Consider the following 15,379-nt stretch of genomic DNA (forward strand, 5'->3'; position numbering starts at 1 on the left):
CTGGAACTCACTCTGTAGACCAGGCTGGCCTCAAACTCAGAAATCCACCTGCCTCTGCCTCCCAAGCACTGGGAGTAAAGGCGTGTGCCACCACCGCCCGGCGTGAATTTTTTTTTTTAATGGAAGGGATTGTGCATCCCAAGAAGGGACCAATAAGAAGTTCCACCAGATGTAGGACACGGTGGATGAACTGCCTCTGATCCCTTGCAGTTTCCCCACCTATAATAATGTCTATGAGGGGCGTGGCTGTGATGATGCCTACAGTTAGGACTGACTTATTTTCTTTTTGTTGTACGGGGAACTGAACCTTGGGCCTCCAACATTCTAGACAAGTACGGTATCACTGAGTCACACACCGCCCCCCAGCCTCTCATTGGGGGATTCTAGTCAGGTGTTGTATCCTGACCTACACTGACAGCCTCTTTTAAAACGTATCTGTGATTAAGTTTCCTAAGCAGATCTTAAACTTGAGATCCTCCTCCTCAGCTCCCAAGTGCTGGGATCCCAGGCCTTCTCTACCTGCCCTGGTCCTGTGTTCCTCCTTAGTTGACTTTTAGAAGATACAGAAAAAAGCATTGCCAAATGGAAAATACCTAGGAGCACACTATGGGCAGAAAGAGCAAAGCAAATCTTAATTTCTTCCTACCTAACCAAGTTGGCCCCTACCCTCCCCACACACACATACACAAAAATCACACAGAAACAAAGAGGAAAAAAACACCCAGGTTTAAGTGGGATCCAACATTTTTAATCAGTTTCACTCTGGGTAGCCAGGGAAGGGACACCTGAGAGAGAGGCTAGTAAGTAGGGAAGGAGAGAACGGAGAAGCTAACATTAAATGAGTCATTCTGTGTCCATTTGCTTTATCAACCTTGTGGCTGGGAAAGTAGGATTTGCAGGGGCGGAGAGTGCAACAGGGTTTTATGTAGCCCAGTCTGGCCTCAAACATGCATTGTAGCTTAGAATGACCTTGAACTCATAATCCTTCTGCCTCCACCTCCCTCGTGTTGAGATCACAAGCATGTGCTTCCACTCCTGGCTTATGAAATAGAATATTGTCCATGGGCTGGAGAGATGGCTCAGCAGTTAAGAGCACTGACTACTCTTCCAGAAGTCCTAAGTTCAATTTCCAGCAACCACATGGTGGCTCACAACCATCTGTAATGGGATCCAATGTCCCCTTTCCTGGTGTGTCTGGAGAGAGCTAATGTGTATTCGTATAAATAAAATAAATCTTTTTAAAAAAGAATATTGGGTATACTGGCTGGTTTTGTGTCAACTTGACACAGCTAGAGTTATCACAGAGAAAGGAGCTTCAGTTGAGAAAATGCCTCCATGAGCTCCAGCTATAAGGCATTTTCTCAATTAGTGATCAAGGAAGGAGGGTTCTTGTGGGTGGTGCCATCCCTGGGCTGGAAGTCTTGGGTTCTATAAGAGAACAGGCTGAGCAAGCCAAGGGAAGCAAGCCAGTAAGGAACATCCCTCCATGGCCTCTGCATCAACTCCTGCTTCCTGACCTGCTTGAGTTCCCCGTTCTGCCTTCCTCTGGTGATGAATAACAATGAAAAGAGTGTAAGTTAAATGAACCGTTTCCTCCCCAACTTGCTTCTCGATCATGATGTTTGTGCAGGAATAGAAACCCTGACATTAGGCATACTCTATGGATGTCAAAGAGACCTTTACCCAGGTGTGTCCATGAATAGGACTTCCAGCCTCTTGAGATTCAATTCCTATAGGAATCTGGAAGACTTCATCACTTGTGCCTCCTCAATCTGACCCTAGGAACCTCTAACTGGGGCACCTTGGGCTCTAGAACATTCTATTTATCTTTCAAGTCCTCCCTAATATTCACATCAAACTTCTTTTGCTTTGCATTTTGTTTTTATACAAGCCACAGCATCCCAGCTCAGTTTGGTGATCATGCCTGTAACATACATATAGACACATAAATCATATATACATTTAAATCATATATACATGTTCAAATGAATATATAGAACCCCTAAACCTACCATGTAAACCTGATGTTTATTAACTTCAACTGTATAAGTTTTCCAAATGAATTTAGAGGTCTCACTTCGTAGTCCAGTCTGGCCTCTAGTTCCCAGCAATCCTCCTGCCTCAGCTTCTTCCATGCTGGAATTATGAACATTGAGTCACTACACCTGGCTTAGGGCACCAGGAGTTCTAAGCCAAACATTCTCCAAGTCACTTGCAAGACAGATTTCCTTCTCTCTAGAGCAAGTTCTCAGCACCTTTACTGAAGACTGGGGAAAAGCATCAGATACACACATCAGTAATGGCATCTACTGATTGCCACTGGGCTGTCTTGAGAGAGGAAGGAGCCTCTTTCACTGCTTGGGGTATGCTGTAAAGGGGCTAAGCTCTCTAATGGAGCTGAGGTTGGACTACACCTGAGACTGAATTGTTCACAGCCTTTGGCAGGTTTGCTACTTGCTGTTGCTGGCTGGGAGCTACTCTCCTGGAATCTAAGCTGGAGGAGACAGCTGGAGTCCAGAGAGGATGATTCCACTGGAAATGGGAATATGAAGCCTCTTCTACAAGATCTGAAACTTCCAGGCACTCTGATCTTTGTAGTCCAGAGGGTCCATGGGATTGTAGGTGAATTTCCAGGTGCCTGTGGGGTCCTTGAATTCCAGGCTGTCCACGGGGCTATAGGTGCTGTAGCTCTGGCCTGACAAGGAGGTGGGGGACTGGGCCAGGGATGGCCCCACAGAGGGGCCCGAGAGGGGGCTGAGAGCCGGACCCCCTAGCTGGGGCACCATGGGAGAAAGGTAGGGATCTAACCCACTGAAATAGGAACTTGGAGATGCATAAGCTGAAGGGGAAGAACAGAAAGCAGAAGCAGGGGCATAGGTCATGGCATAAGGGGCTGAGGTGAGAGAGGGCCCCGAAGCCACTAGGCCAGCTCTCTGGGCCTCAGGCAAAGGAGACTCTGAGGCTGGACTCCAAATGGACACGGTGGCCACGGCTGTGGTAGGTGAACCTGAGGGGCCAGGCAGAGATGGGCTGTAAGAATCTGAGATGCCCAAAGGATCTGTACAAACATCTGTAGAGGGTCTCGGGGATGTGCCTGCCTTCCTCTTCGCAGGACGAGCCTTGGCCTGTCCCCCAGGGGGCTGCTGCTGCTGTTTCTGCTGCTGTCGCTGCTGTCTGCATTTCGCCCTGCGGTTCTTGAACCAGACCTAGATAGAGAGAGGAAATATTGGGGGAAGTAAACTCACATGGGCATCTCTGTCCATGATCTGTGTAGCTATCCGATCATGCATGTACACATGTACACAGCAACCTACATGCACTGATCACACATGTATCATACATGCAGGCAGTCATACATACATGCATATACCAGCCGTCATGCATCATCTACCTACCTGATTGACCACACATGCATGCATACAATCATATATTATTCTCACATAATATGTATGCAGTCACACACACATACACATACATACATTCAACCATCCACCTGATCCCATGAATATGTATTCAATTGTGCATTGTCCTCACATATATACATGCAATCATACACATATGAACATATTATATTTACTTTTTCCTGCTGATGAATGCATGCATTTTACTCACATATCATGCATATAGTCATGCACATATGAACACATTATATTAACATGCCCCTACTCATGACTATGTATGTGTAATCATATATGCATTATATTCACATCATATATCCAGTCATGTATCTATGCATAAGCACATATATAGGCATATACCCATCAGCCAATTTCATAGTATGCATTTGCATGCAATTTTACATATAAATATAATAATACTAAAGCTAGGTATGTAGCTCAGTGGTAGAGCATTTGTCTGGCATACATAAGGCATCGTATAAGAAGAGTGACATAAGGAACGTGAGGGGCATTTAGGCCACTTCATAAATATGGCCGCTACCCTTGGCCTCTCATCCACTCTGGATCTGACACAGGCCCACAGAAAGTTACGAGGGTACAAGGGGTCCAAGGAGCAGATCATCCTACCTGGACTCTGGACTCAGGCAGGTTGATCTTGAGAGCGACTTCCTCACGTGCATACACATCTGGGTACTGGGTTTTGGCGAATAGGGCCTCCAGCTCTTCCAGCTGGCTCCTGGTGAATGTAGTCCTCTCCCGACGCTGCTTCCTAGGGGCGCCTAAGCTCGGGCAAATTAAAGAATCCTCAGGTTAGCTAGGTCTGCTTGCCCAGAGGCCTTGAGGTACAGAGGAATGCCTATCCCAAAGTCCTTTCTGCACATCCATCAGCCTAAACAAAGAGGCTTTGATTGATTTCCTGGCCTCCTAGTGGAGGTTGAGTCCCCAAAGGAATTAAGAGATGTGTTCCAGTCATTCATTCACTGGCGGGAACTAGCTAAAGCCCGCAAGGATTTGCCCCTCATTTTGCCCTTATTTCATTCCTACCTCCACCTCCTCTTCTCCTCCTCTCTCTCCCCTTCTTCCTCTCTTCCTCCTTCTCTCTCTTCTATCCTCCCTTTTTCCTTCCCCTCCTTTTTATCCCCTCTCTTTCACTACAACAGGGTTTCACTACATAGCCCGGGCTGGCCCTGAAATCATGGGCTCAAGAGATCCTTCTATGTCAGCCTTCCAGCTCTCTGGGACTACAGGAAAGGATCACTGCCCCAGACTCCTCTCTTGAAACTTTATGCTCAAAGATATCTTTTGTTGACATTGTCAATAACCATGACTGCTGCTTATAAAAGTGGTAAGCCTCTATGGTTCAACTTAATGTAAAAGGAAAAAGGGGGGCCAGCAAGATGGTGCAGCATGTATAGGCACTTGTGGACAAGCCTGTGGACCTGAGTTCAATCCCTGGGACCCAATGGTAGAAGGGAAAAAACAACTCCCAAAAGCTGTCCTCAGACCTCTCCGCAAGGGAGCCATGGCAAACATGCCCCCTGCTCCCTACCCTTCATGCAAAAATAAATCGTCTTTTATTTGTTCTTCAAGGAAAGAGAAAAGCTATATCAGGTGGCTCCTGCCTTTAATTCCAGCACTCAGGAGGCAGAAACAGGCAGAACTCTGTGAATTTGTAAAGAAACCTGGTCTATATGGTGAGTTCCAGGCCAGGGCTACATAGTAAGAGCCTGTTGGAAGGAAGGAAAGAAAGAAGGAAGGGTGGGAGGGAGGGAGAGAGAAAGGGAGAGAGGGAGAGAGGGAAGGAAAAGAAAGAGGAAGGAAGGAAGGAAGGAAGGAAGGAAGGAAGGAAGGAAGGAAGAGACAGAGACAGAGAGATGTTAAATAATAGTGTATCATAGTAGAACATGATGGTGAAGGACTTCAATCTCAGCTCTATAGTCTAGAGTCAGGAGGCTGGGACATGTTCAGTTATAGAGTAAGGGTCTGGAAGCATGGCTCAGTGGTAGAGCCCCTGCCTAGAATCCTGCAGTTATGGTGGGGCATAGCTCCATACTAATGTGCCTATCTAGAGGCCACAAGGCCCTGGATTCCAAACCAACAATTTCTACTCCAAAAATAGAAAAAGAAAAACAAAAAACTTTACAAACAGACGGAAACCCTATTGATTCTGCTTCCAGACCAGTTCCCTTCTCCTGCCCTGCCCTCCAGAGGAAGTCAATATCATGACTATATACTCCTTTGAATTCCTGGGGAACAAGTAAATGTCCCTGGAATGCCAAACTCCTTTGCAAATGGACATAGAGCTGGTACAAGGCCTCCACCCCATGGATGCTCGTTCTCCTGAGGGCAACGAACCTCAGAGGTTCTTAAGAGATAGCCTGGAGGTGAAAAGGAAAATTACACTTACTTGAGTATGGGACAGCCTGGTGCATCAGGTCCACACTGGGGCCACTCAGAGCCAAGGCATTGACGGAATAGTGAGGCCCCGGATTCATATATGCCATCATGATCTTCAGAGACTGGGGCCCAGATGAGGGCACCTACAAGAGAACAGGGTGTCCAACAGACTGCTCTGCCCAATGTCTGGGCATTTAAAAACTGAGACTCACATCCTGCTTCAGGTCTTCTTTGGGATCCAACCAACCTTGCCCATCAAAATCTCTATCCCTCTCTCTCCCTCCCTCTGTCTCTCCTCTCCCCTCCTCTCTCTCTCTCCTCTTCCCCCCCCCCCCGCTCTCTCTCTCACACACACACATACATTTTTAGAGGCCAAGTGTTGTGGTACATTCATTTTCTCCTAGCTGAGGAGGCAGAACTCTGTAACTTTAAGGCCATCCTGGTATCCTGGTCTACATAAGTTTCAGGGCCTCAGTACATAGCCCTGTGTAACTGTCACTTTTATTTCCTCAGATAAAGTGATGAGATGAGAGATGTACCCAAGGCGTATGAATACACAACTTGGGCTGAGCCAAGTGTTTCTATCTTACTAGGCCTGGAAGCTTCAAGCCTCCATACAATCCAATCTTCTGCAAGTCCAGTCTTAGAAGGCTTCCACTTCTAGCCTCCATCTGCTCAAGGTAGGCCTAGAATATTTCAGCCTCTGAGATAGAGTATTAAATAAGTTCACCCTTTCTAGCTCTTTCTGAACTCTGGCTGGCTGGTTCAATTCAACTGTCTGGCTCAAACGCCTCTACAAGATTCAAACTGGCTTCTCTCTACTTCTGACTGAATTGCTCTTCTTGGAAAAACTGCTTCTGAACTGCACTGACTTCACTGACTGTGCACAAACTGGACAGAACTGCACAAATTCAACCGAACTCCACTGCATTCAACTGAACTGCACCGAACTCAACTGAACTCAATTCAACTCCTCTCCCTACCCTGTTCTTAAGTAGCCTCTTTCTTGTCTGTTCTTTTTTCTTTCTTTTTTTAAGATTTTTTTATCTATTTATTATATGTAAGTACACTGTAGCTGTCTTCAGACACATCAGAAGAGGGTATCAGATCTCATTATGGATAGTTGTGAGCTACCATGTGGTTGCTGGATTTGAACTCAGGACCTCTGGAAGAATAGTCAGGGCACTTAACTACTGAGCCATCTCTCCAGCTCTCTTGTCTGTTCTTAAGAGAGTTGTACATATCCTATTTCTCACTCATTCTGTCAAATCTTTCTCTGGCTCATCACTTTATCAGCCCCTTAATTTAGACATCATTGTTTGGAATTAAAGGTGTATACTAAGATCTTGTCTATATTCTAGCCAAAGAGATTAAAAGAGTGTACTAAGGGTATGTCTGTATTCCAGCCAGATCACACAGACCTATCTCTTTGGGTATGATCCCTTGCCAGAGTAGCCATGTTGCTAGATTAAAATTCCTCTACAGCCCTGGCTACTGGCATGGAATTCAATTGTAGACCAAGCCACAACACCCAAATTTTATTTTATTTTTTTTGTTTTTGTTTTTGTTTTTTCGAGACAGGGTTTCTCTGTGTAGCCTTGGCTGTCCTGGAACTCACTCTGTAGACCAGGCTGGCCCAACACCCAAATTTAAATAAATTTTTTTTTTATTTTGTGCAATAGTGTTTCATGTAGCTCTGGATGACATTAAACTAGTCAAGGCTGTAGCCAAAGCTGATTTCATATTTCTGACCCTCCTGCCTCCACCTCACAAGCGCTGAGACCACTTATATTAGCCGTCACTCCCAAGGAGTAGGTGTGTGTGTGTGTGTGTGTGTGTGTGTGTGTGTGTGTGTGTGTGCTTGTATGTATGTGTTTGTGAGTACTGTGTGTGTTCATAGGGGAGTGTGGAGGGATGTTTGTGTGTGAGTGTATATGTGTGTGTTTATAGGGGAGTGTGAAGGGCTATTTGTGTGTGTGTGTATGTGTGTGTTTGTATAAATGGGGATTATATGTGTGTATGTATGGGTGTGTGTGTGTGTGTGTGTGTGTGTGTGTGTGTGTGTGTGTGTGGAAGTGGTGGGAAGGCTAAAATTCAACCCCAAATGTATTGATCAGGCTACCCATCTCACTTTTTTTCATTTTGTTTTTGAGAGAAGGTCTTACATAGCTCAGGTTGGCCTCAGACTTGCCAGATAGCTGAGTACAACCTTGAACTCTTTTATCCTCTTGTCTCCAGCTCCCAAGTACTGAGATTACAAATCAGTACCACCATACCTGGCTTATGCAGTGCTGGATACCAAACCCAGGTCTTTACAAATGCAATCTACCTCCTGATGTAGTTTCCTCCTTGATTTGTAAGATCAGGTCTCTCATTAGTCTGGAAATTGCCGTGTAAGCTAGGATGACTGGATCCTGTTGCTTCTGTTTCACCAATGTTGGGATTATGAACACACCGCGCCCATTTTTTTAACCTGGCTCCTGGGAAACAAACTCAGATCCTCATACTTGTAAAATGCAAGCAGGTTACTGAATAAGCTATCTGCTGGATGTACCATTAATGAGACAGGAACTTACTACATAGCCCAGACTGTCCTCAAACTCATAGCAATACTCCTGCCTCCACCTCCCAAGTGCTAAGATTACTGTCAAAGTCACACTTTGATACTAAGTGCATGTGTACATATACTATATATCTAAATTATACATAATAATAGATCATATAAGTATTTATTTGTATTTAGTGTCATTTAATATGTAAAGTTTATGAACATATTTGCTATATACTGTGTATATTCAAAGAATAAAAGCCAGTGCTATCAACATGCACTTTATGCTACTGTTTAAGATTTTTAAACAAGACACTAATTTTAAACATGTAATGTATAGAGCCTGAAAAGACAGCCCTGCAGTGGTTGTTCTGGCAGAGCACCTGGGTTCTATTCCCAGACCTCACATGGTAACTCACATAAAATTCCCTCTTCCTCTGTAGACAATGCATACACATGGTGCACATGCATACACTCAAGCATATGCACATAAACAAATCTTTATTTATAAAAAATAAGAGGGGCTAGAGCCAGATGTAATGTCACATGCCTTTAATCCCAGAACTTGGGAGGCAGAGGCAGGTGGATCTCTGAGTTTGAGGACATCCAGGTCTACAGATTGAGTTCCAGGAAAGCCAGGACTACACAGAGAAACCCTGTCTCAAAAACAAACAAGAGGAGGAGGAGAAGAGGGGCTAAGAAGATGGCTAAACAGTTATGAGCGTTCATTGCTTTTTCAGAGGACCCAGGTTCATTCCCCAGCTCCCACATTGGGTGGTTCTATCTGTAACTTCAGCTCCAGAGGAGCCTACATTCCTGCCCTCCAAAGTCAGCTGCACACACACGCACTCTTACCCACAAGCATACACACACACATAAACACACATGCGCACACACATACACTTCATTTTTAATAATAAAAGCATATTCTAAAAAGGTGGAGGATACAGAGGCTGAAAGTTGCTTCAGTGGTTAGAAGTGCTTGCTGCTCTTCCAGAGAACCCAAGTTCAGTTCTCAGCACCCATATCAGAGAGCTCACAACTGCCTGTAACATAGCTCCAAAGGAACCACTGCCTTCCACCGGCCTCAGTAAGTACCCCCACTCATGTGCAAATGCACAAATAATATTTTTTGTTGTTGTTTTTTTCGAGACAGGGTTTCTCTGTGTAGCCCTGGCTGTCCTGGAACTCACTCTGTAGACTAGGCTGGCCTCGAACTCAGAAATCCACCTGCCTCTGCCTCCCAAGTGCTGGGATTAAAGGCGTGCGCCACCACTGCTCGGTACAAATAATATTTTTTAATAATAATAATAATAATAATAATAATAATAATAATAATAATAATGCATGCTAGTGTATGGGCTGGAAAAGTAGATAAGAACAGTTGTCACACCACAATCAAAAGGACCTGAGTTCATATCCAGCACCTGAGTCAGTGTGTTGGGAATAGTGCTTCATGCCTTAAATCCCAGTACCCATGAGGCAAAGGTGGGTGAATGAACCTCTTGGAGTTCTGGGCCATCTCCATCTACATAGTGAGTTCCAGGTCAGCCAAAGCTACAGAGAGGGGTTCTTCTTTCTCAAAATACAAAGTGGGAGAGGCAGGCTTGACCACATGAACCCTAAGACACGTGTGAGAGGCAGACACAAGAGATCACCAGAGCTTGCTGACTATCAGCCCAGATCCTGGCTCAGTGAGAGAATAAGTCTCAAAATAATAGTGTTGAAAGTAATAGAGTAAGTCACCTTATGTCCCAGTAGGTGTGCACACTTCCCCAAACATATGAATATACACACATGAAATAATAGGGCCAGTAAGACGGCTCACTGGTGAATGCATCTGCTGCTGAGCCAGACAAACTGAGCTTGTTTCCCAGTACCCACATGGTAGAAGGAGAGAGCTGACACCTGCGTGCTGTTCTCTGACCTATAACCAGCACCACCCTGCTAACACCCTGCTGTCTCATCCTCCCTCACTATCTGGGTGTGGAGGCTTGCTCACATCTGCCCTCCCAGCACTCAGAGCCTGAGGCAGGAGGGCTGACTCAAATTCAAAGCCAACCTGGGATCCATAAGCAGACCCTATCCAACAATGACAACAGGAAGCTTGAGGTATAGGTCAGCTGGTGCAGTACTTGCTTTAAATGTGCAAAGCCCCTGGGTTCAGTCCCCAACATCACATAAACTGGGCATGGTGGCACACACCTGTAACTCTAGAGTTCAGAAGGTGGAGGTTGGAGAGTCAATGACATTCTAGGCTACTTATCATGTTAGAGGCTACCCTGGGATACATGAGACTTTGTCTCAAAAGTGAGGTAAGGTGGGAGCAGAAGAAATGGTTAAGTAGATAAAAGTGCTTACTGCAAAAGCATGAGAACCTGAGTTCACATTTGTAGCAACCATGTAAAAAGCCAGGCATAGCTTTGTGTGTATGTGACTACAGCCTTAGGAAGGGCAGAGACCAGGCATAGCTTTGTGTGTATGTGACTTCAGCCTTAGGAAGGGCAGAGACCAGGCATAGCTTTGTGTGTATGTGGCTACAGCCTTAGGAAGGGCAGAGACCAGGCATAGCTTTGTGTGTATGTGACTACAGCCTTAGGAAGGGCAGAGACAGGTGGATCCCAAGAGCTAGCTATGCAGACAGCCTTGTCAAAATGCCCTGTGCCTAATTCACTGAGAGACCTTGTCTCAAAGCAACAAGGCAGAGGGAATGGAGGAAGGCATTGATGTTATCCTCTGACCTCCACATATGCAGGCATATTCAAACATATATACACACTTACATGTATACATCACACACGAGTGCACACACACACACAAGAAGAAACAGTAACATGATGGCTCACTCTTGTAATCCCAGGACTCTGGAGGTAGAAGTAGAAGGAACAGAAGTTCAAGGTCATCCTCAGCTATATAGCAAATCTAAGGCCAGCATGGGCTACAAAAAACTGTCTTTAGATAGATAGATAGATAGATAGATAGATAGATAGATAGATAGATAGATAGATAGATAGATAGATAGATGATGGATGGATGGATGGATGGATGGATGGATGGATGGATGGACGGACAGACGGTTGGGTGGATGGATGGATAGATGGATAGATAGATAGATAGATAGATAGATAGATAGATAGATAGATAGATAGATAGATAGATAGACAGACAGACAGATAGAGACAGAAAGACGGAGAGACAGAGACAGAGAGACAGATGCAGCTGGGCAGTGGTGGTGCACACCTTTAATCCCAGCACTTGGAAGGCAGACAGAGGCAGGCAGATTTCTGAGATCAAGGCCAGCCTGTTCTACAGAGTGAGTTCCTAGACAGCCAGGGCTATACAGAGAAACCCTGTCTCAAAAAAACAAAAAACAAAAACAAAAACAAAAAAAGACAGATGCAGCAGTAATATCGAACTTTGCTGGTTTTGGAATTTTTTGTTACTCTCTTTGTACAGGTGTTTTTGTTTAATATTATGTGTTTGAGTGTTTGAGTGTTTGAGTGTTTTGTCTGCCTATATTTCTATGAACACAAATACACCTGGTGCCATCAGAAGAAACCAGAAAACGGTATTGGGTACCCTGGAACCATAATCACAAATATTTGCGAGACACCCTGTGGGTACTTGGAATCAAAACCCCAGTCCACCTGAAGAGCAGCCAGTACTCTTAACCACTTAGCCATCTAACTCCCACATTTTTTAAGACAAGGTTTCCCTTTGATATAAAGTGTATGAAGTCCTGGCTAGCCTAGAACTTACTCTGTAGGCCAGGCTGGCCTCAAACTGACCGTGATCTGCCTGCCTCTACCTCCCAAATGCCAGGATTAAAAGTATATACCACTATGCCCTGCTACATGTCTCTGTAATCTCATTTGGATGACTATGGACCCTAGAAAAGTTGCTGCAGCCATTGAGGCAAAAAAAAAAAAAAATCAGTAATATTGGTGTTTTCCTTCAAAACCCAACATCTGTAACTTGAATCCTTAGAAACATTAGCCCTGCTCTCAACCTCAGAGAAAGAATTCCACTTTACTAGATTGAGCTGGCATTGAACAGAAATTAGCAGCCACAATGGCCTCAAAATGTTAAGCTTAATGCAGGAGCTGGACCTAGACCTACACATCTGTAGCAAATGTACAACTTGGTATCCATGTGGTTTTCCTAACAAGTGGAACAGGGGCTGTCTCCGTCTCTGTTCCCTGCCATTGGATCCCCTTACCCGCTATTTGGACTCCCTGGATAGGGCTCAGTGGGACAGGATGTTCCTAGACCTGCTGAAACGTCCCAGGATGGGGTGGTATCCAAGGGGGGCTCCCCTTCTTGAGGAAGAAGGGGAGGGAGAAAAGGGAGGAGGGATATGTAAGGGTGGAATTGGGAAGAGAGGAGGAAGGAGGACTATGATCCAAATGTAAAGTGAATAAAAATATAAATATTTTTTTAAAAAGAAAAAAAAATGTTAAGTGTAATTTGTCTCCCATCTGTGTGTGAGCAAATAGCTGTGTAGAACATGTTAGCGCTTATCTTTTGACTGAGCTACAGCCCTAACCCATGTTTTAACTAGTAAACAATCTAATAGGAAAGGGATCCATTCTATCAACAGTCAAATAGCACCCAAGTGCCGGGCAGTGAAAAGAACCAGCATTCTCCAGGGAGAGGTTGATCTACGCATTGATACATGCACAAATGACAAGGAAATCTCAGGGGCCACAGGAAGGCTCTACTCAACCATAAAGATGTTTGCCACCAAGCCTAAAAACCTGAGTTTGATTCCTAAGACCTACATGGTGGAAGCGAAGAACTGACTCAGACTCTAGCAAGTTGTCCTCTGACTTCAACAAAGGAGTCAGAAGATACACACACACACACACACACACACACACACACACACACACATACACACACACATACACACACACACACACATACACACACGAAATGTATATTCATATATATTTATGTAATAAATATATACCTTACAAAGAGAGAAGAAAAATCCCAAAGAGTTAGAGAAAATACAAGCAGGACATGCCAGCCTCTGTTATGGAACAAGTTCAAGTCCACTCTATGCTCCAAAAGACCCACTCTCAAAAAACTAAAATTAAATTTAAAAGGTGTCAGAGGGATGGGGAGATGACTCAGTAGAGAAAGCACTGCCTGTGCATATGTGAGGATCTGAGTTCAGATCCCCAGCACCCAGATAAAAGCTGGGCACACTGTAATGCCAGCATTGGAGGACCAGGGACAATTACACAGGGCTCACTGTCCAGCCAGCCTCTGCTCAACAGGGAGACCCAGGTTCAGTGCAAGACCTTGTCTGAAATGGGCTGGGTGTGATGGTGAACACCTTCAACCTTAAGGACTTGGGTGGCAGGGGCAGGAGGAAGATCCATCAGATCAAGGCCAACCTGGTCTACATAGAGAGTTCCAGGGAAAAATAGCAAACGGAAGTATTTAGGAAGACAACCAGTATGTCTGTCTCTGTCCTCCACAGGTGCTCTCTCACATGGACACACATCTACATTGTACACATGCATACACAAACACACAAACATGCTCACACACCATGGATGAGTGCTTAGATAACACATTCCACCCTCTGAATATCCTCAGAGTATAAAATCCCACTAAAGCCACTCCTGGATCCCAACAACTGGTCCCCAACTGGTATGACTTTACTCCCTCCTACCATGGTCCTAAGTGACCTGAACACCTGCTTGAACCTCTACCCTATGTAAATTTGTTCAGAAAGCATCACAGATCCATCTTTGTGTCAAACTACACCAGGCCCGGAACAAACACGGGTGAGAATTCTCTCTCTCTGTCTCTGTGTCTCTGTGTCTCTGTGTCTCTGTGTCTCTGTGTCTCTGTCTCTTCTCTGTCTCTCTCTCTCTCTCTCTCTCTCTCTCTCTCTCTCTCTCTCTCTCTCTCTCTCTCTCTCTCTCTCTCTCTCTCTCTCTCTCTCTCTCTCTCTCTCCCCGCCCCCCTGGTCCGTTCAGCAGACTCTCCTAGAAAGACTCACCTTTGGAAAGAAGAAATGGGGACTCTCCTGGGTGCTCAGATACTGGATGGTATCATCAGACAGCAGAGGCTAGAGGAAATAGGTCCCCTCACATGGGGCGACTTTAAGCCTGAGCTGGGAGTGATGTCATCTATTGTGGCCTGGATCTCGAAGGGTAATCCCAGGGAAGGTGGGGGAACTCACTGGGCAGCAGGAGGTGACATTGGCTGGGGGAAGGGCACCGTCTGCTTAATCCCACCCCCACCACCCCCACAGTGACATCTTGGCAATTAGTGTTGATGAAGAAAGGAGGGAAGGCCCAACTCCTGCCTGCAACCAGGAGCCCCCACTTCTCCGGGAAGTCTTTCCTCAGGTCTAATGGTTATCCCTCTAGCTTTAGCTACTACCTGGAAAGAAATGTCTTCAAAAGCACAGAGAAAAGTGTACAATGCTCCTGGGAGACTAAGAAAAGAAAGGCACAGGGCTTTCTGGATTGTTCTTTTTGGCTCAGGCTAGCATTGAACTTGTAAGTCTCCTGACACCGCTGGAATAACTGGGAAGAGAGACCTGTGCCCTGGATGAGTGAACTAATTCAAATGTATAGTTCCTGATGGTTCTCCTTTTTTCTGCCTCGGGTCCTCTCTCTTTCTCTGTGTCTCTCTGCCTTTCTCCCTCCTTCCTTCCCTTGCTCAGTCCCCAACTCTGTCTCTCTATATCTCTACCATCTCTCCATTGCTCTGTTCTCTATTGCCTCTAATCTCTGCCTCTATATCTTCATCACTACCTCAGACCTTGTCTCTCTGAGTTTCTTTGTGTCTTTGTCTACGCCTCTCCCTGATTTTCTATGTCAATCTCCACCTGTGTCTCTGTCAGACTCTCTCTCTCTCATCTCTGTCTCTCTGCAGCTCCAGTTCTGGTTCTTTTCCTCCCTGTCTCTCTTTCTCTCTGTCTTTTTATCTCTGAGTGTCTCTGTATGTCTGACTCTCTTTCTCTGTGTCTTTTGTTTAGATTTGTTTATTGATTGTACATATATGGGTA

General features: G+C 45.2%; 1 protein-coding gene across 2 annotated transcripts; it reads right to left on the reverse strand.

Moving 5' to 3' along the window:
* Nucleotides 1-726: 726 nt before the first annotated feature.
* Nucleotides 727-14,502, reverse strand: Crx (cone-rod homeobox). Of its 2 annotated transcripts, none has more exons than XM_031384189.1 (4): nucleotides 14,363-14,502; nucleotides 5,806-5,938; nucleotides 4,026-4,177; nucleotides 727-3,206 (listed from the first exon to the last, which is right to left on the reverse strand). In XM_031384189.1, exons 2-4 carry the CDS (start codon nucleotides 5,903-5,905, stop codon nucleotides 2,559-2,561), a joined length of 900 nt encoding a protein of 299 aa, XP_031240049.1. In that variant the 5' UTR covers nucleotides 5,906-5,938; nucleotides 14,363-14,502; the 3' UTR covers nucleotides 727-2,558. The 2 variants fall into 2 exon arrangements, with proteins under 2 accessions (XP_031240049.1, XP_031240048.1); XM_031384188.1 differs by lacking the exon at nucleotides 14,363-14,502 and adding an exon at nucleotides 11,991-12,026 and having other exon boundaries at nucleotides 2,559-3,206.
* Nucleotides 14,503-15,379: the final 877 nt, after the last annotated feature.

This window comes from Mastomys coucha, unplaced genomic scaffold (genome assembly GCF_008632895.1).
Source record: "Mastomys coucha isolate ucsf_1 unplaced genomic scaffold, UCSF_Mcou_1 pScaffold21, whole genome shotgun sequence".
NCBI lineage: Eukaryota > Metazoa > Chordata > Mammalia > Rodentia > Muridae > Mastomys > Mastomys coucha.

What these genes read in the sequence shown, in the direction of transcription:
- Crx (XM_031384188.1), bottom strand. Translation starts at nt 12,026, where the DNA reads ATGGCTAAGTGGTTAAGAGTACTGGCTGCTCTTCAG. An exon ending in CCAGGCTGTCCCATACTCAA is followed by an intron (nt 4,178 to 5,805) that starts GTAAGTGTAATT and finishes GCCCGAGCTTAG; the next exon opens with GCGCCCCTAGGAAGCAGCGT. An exon ending in TGCCTGAGTCCAGAGTCCAG is followed by an intron (nt 3,207 to 4,025) that starts GTAGGATGATCT and finishes CTCTCTATCTAG; the next exon opens with GTCTGGTTCAAGAACCGCAG.